Source organism: Hyalella azteca, unplaced genomic scaffold (genome assembly GCF_000764305.2).
Source record: "Hyalella azteca isolate HAZT.00-mixed unplaced genomic scaffold, Hazt_2.0.2 contig15810, whole genome shotgun sequence".
NCBI lineage: Eukaryota > Metazoa > Arthropoda > Malacostraca > Amphipoda > Hyalellidae > Hyalella > Hyalella azteca.
In genome coordinates this window covers 121,845-128,438 of record NW_025945647.1, presented here as the reverse complement: position 1 = coordinate 128,438, position 6,594 = coordinate 121,845, and the positions used below count along the sequence as shown (strand labels likewise).

The 6,594-nt window shown below is 41.2% G+C and overlaps 2 protein-coding genes across 8 annotated transcripts in view; one reads left to right on the top strand and one right to left on the bottom strand.

Annotated features, from left to right (window-relative positions):
- Positions 1-246: 246 nt before the first annotated feature.
- Positions 247-5,593, top strand: LOC108682395 (chromatin modification-related protein eaf-1). Of its 7 annotated transcripts, none has more exons than XM_047884656.1 (7): positions 247-482; positions 730-840; positions 1,376-1,480; positions 2,139-2,243; positions 3,057-3,221; positions 3,666-4,254; positions 4,390-5,593. In XM_047884656.1, the coding sequence occupies exons 1-7, from the start codon at positions 369-371 to the stop codon at positions 5,199-5,201; spliced, it is 2,001 nt and encodes a 666-aa protein (XP_047740612.1). In that variant the 5' UTR covers positions 247-368; the 3' UTR covers positions 5,202-5,593. The 7 variants fall into 7 exon arrangements, with proteins under 7 accessions (XP_047740612.1, XP_047740611.1, XP_047740610.1 ...); XM_047884655.1 differs by having other exon boundaries at positions 3,666-4,308; positions 4,411-5,593; XM_047884654.1 differs by having other exon boundaries at positions 1,388-1,480; positions 3,666-5,593.
- The window catches only part of LOC108682392 (DNA repair and recombination protein RAD54B-like), a 28,171-nt gene continuing 26,471 nt past the window's right edge, over positions 4,895-6,594 (bottom strand). Inside the window, exons 23-24 of the mRNA XM_047884657.1 lie at positions 6,351-6,463; positions 4,895-5,740 (exon numbers count right to left, since the gene is read on the bottom strand). Of these exons, the coding sequence (XP_047740613.1) occupies positions 5,648-5,740; positions 6,351-6,463 (206 nt within the window). The 3' untranslated portion in view covers positions 4,895-5,647. The remainder of the gene's footprint in view (positions 5,741-6,350; positions 6,464-6,594) is intronic.

Sequence of the window (6,594 nt, the reverse complement as noted above, 5' to 3'; positions counted from 1 at the left end):
GTGCTGAAGAAGATCGCACACGAGTCTAGTGACGCTCGTCGTGGATCTTTTAGGCCCCCACTTCGAGGGTAAGGGCATCTATTTAAGGAGCCAAGTTACAGTAATTGGGAAATGGGGGTAAGTCATAACTGTGTCATAGTTATGCTGTGTTATCTTAACATAGAAAAATTTGGCAACCACTAGGCTCTGGGCCTTGTTGCTGAACACTACCACACCGCGCGTTGTGTTGTCTAGGCAGGCCAGTTACATAACCTATTTCTCACTTATATCTCTGTTATTTTTACGTTTAGAATTCTTTTTGGGGAAGTTTTTGGAGCGTTTTTAATGTATCGTTGAGACGCATCACAGTCTCGTGTGGTTGCCCCAACATGACTGACACTCGCACCGTCAGCAGTCAGAGCGACAGTAGCTCTTCCCCTGACACTGACGACCTCCACGCCCCCCTGCGCACTGCCATCCTCCAGTTCAGGGATGAATGCGAGGTAATTAATGCACATTCCTTGCTTCTTATTTGTGAAATACTATGAGAATCATTATCGGAGATGGCAAATTTGTTATTTAATTATGCAAAATAAGGTCAAGTCATAACCACTATAACTATTGACTATTCTCGATACATGATGTGCTTTGATTCTTAATGTTAACCATCGTTCTCAATGTTAACCATCGTTCTCAATGTTAACCATCGTTTTCAATGTTAACCATCGTTCTCAATGTTAACCATCGTAGCGCCGTTTTGAGTTGCTGCTTGCGGAGCTACAGCGTCAGGAGGAGCAGCAGGAGGGCCGCGTCTTGGACGAGATCCGTGCCCTGCGAGAGCAGCTCGATGCTGCCTCTCAGGTATGGTGGTGACTGGAGATGGATAGTTGGCATGGGTAATAATAATATTAATAATAATATTGTCATAATAATCTTGTTATAGTATAATAGAAGAGCAGCTTATCCATATTTGTAGAGAAGAATAGCAGAACATTTTATACATCTTTGTAGAGTAGAATAGCAGAACATCTTGTACATCTTTGTAGAGTAGAATAGCAGAAGATCTTATCATCTTGGCACTGGACGGTATTGGAGCTTATTTACATTTCTAAAGATTGTTCCAGAAAGTGAAACTAGCTCCTGGTTTAGGTTATGCCACAAAGTTGTTCTTTCTGCTCAGCTAGGTTGTTGTTCCTGATAATGCAACTTGGTCAGTTGATGATGCTGGTAGTGCAACTTGATTACTGTTACTGATGGTACAGCTACGTTACTGTTTCTGGTAGTGCAATTGGGCTGTTCGTGGTGATAGAATTGAGATGTATGATTTTGCGTGTGCATTAACATTGGTCGCAAAATATGAGTACCAGGCAGATGTAATGTATGTGTTTTATTTCAGAATTCTGTACAGGAACGAAGCCTCGCAAACGAGAGACTGGCACGGTTAGCTGCCGACAACGCTCGCCTCAGCGCCACCTTGCGTCGCAATGCTCAGCAATACGAAGTGAATATTAACATCAATGACTTCGTGTATCATTTTACGAAAAAATACAAAATAAATATAATTCAATTCATCGTTTCAATATAGTATATGTATAATAAATTCAGGCCCTATCAACCTGTAGCCTTTACGTTCGGTCAATAATAAGTCGCCAATACAGTACTTTACAGTAAATGTTATTAGTCCAGTTATCAGTGCCTCTAGTTCAGTGGAGTTGCCCTCAGCTGATAAGGGGCTACCCGCAGTAAAAATATTAAAGCACACGTGATCTATTTTAATCTATTTAACCTTTTAATTTAAAGCACCCAGGATTCAGAAGTCCTAAACTTGAAGCGTCGATTAGGACTTCTGGGCCCAGGTGAAGAGTCGTCTTTTAGGTGGTGTGCTAGTGAAGTTAGAAATGCTTCAATAGTCTGGACTGATCGTTTATTGTTCTGAAAACTTCTTTGAGGTTTTCACTTGAACCTGAAACTGCGTTGAGGAATGTTTCGATCATTTCTATCATTACTGCAACAAGTGATGTAGTCTACCCCTAGCCAGTAATGTCCGACGTGACTTTCGGCGCGAGATAGCTCGACCTGAAGCGCTAGCAACTACGGCCACTGAACTAACTAACTATCATTACTGCACAACTGACATTCATTGTATTACATGAATGCAGGAGCGTCTGGCTGGTGTAAGCAGTCGCATTCGTAAAGCGAGCCTCGCGCGTCGCTCCGTTGACACGTGGCGGCGCTTTGTGTCGCGACGTCGCTCGCAACCTCAGGTGATATTGACGTATCTATGATGTTTGTACTGCACTCTACTACTTCTTGTGCATGAATATGTTCTATGTGCTCCTTTGTGAACATGTAGCGACGTCGCTCGCAACTTCAGGTAATGCTGACGTATCTATGTTGTTTGTACTGCTCTCTACTACTTCTTGTGCATGAATTTTTACAACACTTCTTTTTTACTTCACTTCTTGTTTGTTTGTTTGTCTGCTAAAAATCTTATAATCGATATTTAACACACTTCTACCTGTTCAATCGGTCTGAAATTTTGAACTCTTGCATAAAGTCGGAGACAATGCTTGATTCGATTGACAGAATAAATAATAAACATTTTTTTAATATTAAAAAAATGGCAAAAATTATTATTTTTTTAATTTAAAAATAAAATAAGAAATTAATTGTATATGTGTCATCGGAGACACTGGCCGCTTTGAAAGTCTTGTCTTTTAAAAGTAATTTTCAAACGCATATTATTTTTCATGTTTTCCTTTGTGAACATGACTACGTTACATGTAGCCCTTTGTCTGCATGAAAACAATAAAAGTCGTTAATACCGTACTATTCGGTACGGTATTCACTAGGCCTGTTCACTAGAGTGACCATCATTAGACAAAATTTCAACCCCTTGTCTACGGATAAATTAATTGTCAGGTAGATTTACACTCAGTAGATTAAGGTTTAAGGATGATGAGGGTTGTCGGTGCAGGAAACATTTCAAAGATTCAACAACTACGAACATTGAAATTTAAATTAAACTGTAGCTAATCTGATTAATGATATCAGTCATTTGTTTCATCTCCTCTCAGCAGGATCGTGGCTCCTCTCAGCAGGATCGTGGAAATAACGAGGAGTTACGGTCGGCTTACAATGAGCTTAGGGCCGAGCTGGAGCAGCTTAAACTGACCTCAAGAGGGGCAACGACGTATCACTCCAGCAGACTCCCCAACACCCAAACCATCAACATTTTCCCGGTGAGATAAAGAACTTTTACGTGATTTCCTAATTTCTAAGAACTTGAGCAATTTTCAATTTTTGACCCATTGATATAAATATTCAAACATGCTAAGCGAACTATTGTATAATTAATTTATTTAAATGGGGGATTAGCCTAGAATTTGAATAATATGCCAAGAAAATTATGATGAATATGCTTGACATTTCGTTTGCTTTTAAATTATTGGGTTAAAAAAGTTAGAGCTGCTGCCTGCGTTTCCTTATTTGACTAGTTTTCAGTAAAGTAAGTAATGTCGAATTGACTGAACTGGCCCTCTGCATTGGACCTGGCATGAACCTTTTGAGGTATTGACGCCTGTCACGCTGAAGTGCAAATATTAAAAATCGCAACAACATTGGTATCTTGCAATACAAGACTCGTATATATATGTTGATTTTTCATTAATTTGTTCAATTATCAGCATCCGCAAGTGCCTGTACCTCAAGGGGAGCTGCCACAACCGACACATCAGCCTCATCATCAGTACCCACAGCCTCACTCCCAGGCACATCTTACGCAGCCTCAATACCAAACTTCTTACGCCCCTCAACATACACATGTGCAACAATCACAGGAACCTAGAGCAACATTGCAGCAACAAGAAGTGTGTGCCGCGCAAGGGTTGCCCGCTTCACATTTGCACCCTCGCTACACGACCGCTCCGAGTCAGGCTACGTTTAATCCTGATGCTGCAGCAAACTTGGGCTCAGCTTTCACTTACGGACAGCCTGTAGCTGCTGGACCAACCGATCTAGCATCTGAACAACGTTTTGTACCTCATCCTCCCCCTCTATTTTACCACAGCCAGCCCCAGTCTCAAATCGTCCCGCAACAAATGCAATCCCAGCCAAGAATGCAGACGCATCTTCTGCCGCAACAGCAGCAAAGTCAGCATATGCAACGAGCGCATCTGCCAATGCAGCCTCCTTCACAGATACACCATCAGCAGCAGCAGCCACTACCCAATTTGTACAATCAGCAGCACCAATCGCAACCTACTACACAGTATCAGCCACACCAACCTCAACCTGCTTTGCAACATCAACAGCACCAACCTCAATCAGCACCGCAACCTCAGCAGCACCAACCTGCTTCGCAACATCAACAGCACCTACCTCAATCAGCACCGCAACATCAGCAACAGGAGCAGCACCAACCTCTATCAGCACCGCAACATCAGCAGCACCAACCTCTATCAGCACCGCAACATCAGCAGCAAACTCGACCTCTTCCTCATGAGCAGCACCAGCAACACCGGGAAGATCGTCCTTTAACAGAGCCTCAATCGGCGCTTGATGGGGGCAGGCAAGAATCTTCGGCAAAAAATCCGCAACAGCCTGTAAATCGTCCTGCAAATGTTCCGCAACAGCCTGTAGATCGTCCTGCAAATGTTCCGCAACAGCCTGTAGATCGTCCTGCAAATGTTCTGCAACAGCCTGTAGATCGTCCTGCAAATGTTCTTAATCGCCCATTACAAGCTCCGGGAACTCGGGCTGAAGAAAATACAGCTGAAGATTCTGTAAACCGTTCTCGTTCATCCACTCGCGGAGTTGGGTCTTCTGATGGGGAATTTGGATTGCGGCTGGATGCGTTACGCGATCAAAGTCGCAATAATCTTCAACAGCTGCAAATGCAACGAAATCTACGTTTGTTTAATGAGCTCACTGGAGAATCTGAACGAACTAACACTACGAGAAACAGAAATACAAAAGACGTGCAACTGAGCGGCGCTAATCGTGATCCGTCCAAAGAAAGAAGACATCCTCCTGTTAACGATGAGAATGATTGCCGAGGAGCGCAGCATATCCACGTGTGTCATTGTTTAGGCCCGAAACAGCCCCAGGAAAATAGATTCATTTGTCCTCAGTGTGACCCGATTCAAAAGTCCAACTTTAGACACGGACCTGTGACGCAAATCCCTTCACGAGGGATACTCCGGCGAAGGAATGAAAACTAACATGATGCGGAAGCTGCAAGATTCCTGTATTTTATTAAATGTACGAGATATATTGTGTTCAGTGCGCATGGTGATGCGATTGTATTGCCTGCAACATACTTGTAATAAGGATCATTGTAAAGTACCGGATGACTTTCTGATAATGAGTATTTTAGCTATATTTAGAGTTAGCGAAGTCCATTTGTATCGCGGTAAATTATTTTTAATACATCATTTTACTCACTGGACAAGACCACCCTTGCATTGCTTCAAAGTAAGTGCGTTATTTACTGCCCAAAAAGAAGTTCCAGATTCTAGTTACGTGAATGATTTAAAAAGAAACTCTTACATAAGTTCATTTTAAGATCGACTTTATTTTCCAACTTTTTTAGAATAAACGCTTTGGTATGATTCTCGTTTTTTTCTACATAAATTAGTGCAGAAAATACAGGAAGTTTGGACGACGATCAGATATTCTCAGTCGAAGTGCTGGCCGTGGCGTCGGCCTGGTAACGGAACACCATGTTGATGAATTCAGCTCCAGCCTCCAAACACGCGTCCTGTGCATTGGCAGGTAGTTAGAATACTAGCTGGTGTATTTCGACAAATTCTAATTTTTGTTAAAAAAATTTTATAACACTAGCTGGTGTATTTCGACAAACTCTAATTTTTGTTAAAAAAATTTTATAACATTAGCTGGAGTATTTCGACAAATTCTTATTTGTGTTAAAATTTTTTCCTAACATTGAGATCCGAAACTATAGTGCTGCAATTTGAAATCAGTACAAATGTTCAATATTTTGATATAATGATTTTCACAACGAGAAATTAGATAGTTGTGGATAATAGAAATGAAACTTTCTCCTAAATATATTGACGGGATATACAATATATTCCTATTCATAATATATATCCCATAAATCTATATATTACGTTCATGTGTGATGGGATATGTATTGTATATTGATGAGATATATAATAATTTATATCCCTGAATGGGATGTATATTATTTTCCTTGCAGAGTGAAGTTCGAAATTGACATTGTCAAATTTCGGTACCAGTTCCATCGAAATTTAGTTGAATTCATGTTAAAATTTGGTGCTATTCATGTTGCGATTTGGCACAATTTCAGTCAAATTAGTTTTAAATAATTAAGTCAGAGTTCTGACCTGGAGTGAGGAGATGTGATCGCTACTGTAGTGCTGCCACTCGTACAGCCTGTCCATGGTGCACGCGAGGCCTTCTTCTGCAGCGCCGCTGTAGCCAACGCGCAACTGACATGCTGCAGATAACAACACTTATGATTTATAATAATTTATGTACAATATAAGAACCTGCCACACAGCAGCGAAACTTGTTAAATGGTATCGGTCAAATGTAGGGCATCCTGTCTGTTTGACAATTGCAATTACG

What these genes read in the sequence shown, in the direction of transcription:
- LOC108682395 (XM_018171555.2), top strand. Translation starts at nt 369, where the DNA reads ATGACTGACACTCGCACCGTCAGCAGTCAGAGCGACAGTAGCTCTTCC. An exon ending in AGTTCAGGGATGAATGCGAG is followed by an intron (nt 483 to 729) that starts GTAATTAATGCA and finishes TAACCATCGTAG; the next exon opens with CGCCGTTTTGAGTTGCTGCT. An exon ending in AGCTCGATGCTGCCTCTCAG is followed by an intron (nt 841 to 1,375) that starts GTATGGTGGTGA and finishes GTTTTATTTCAG; the next exon opens with AATTCTGTACAGGAACGAAG.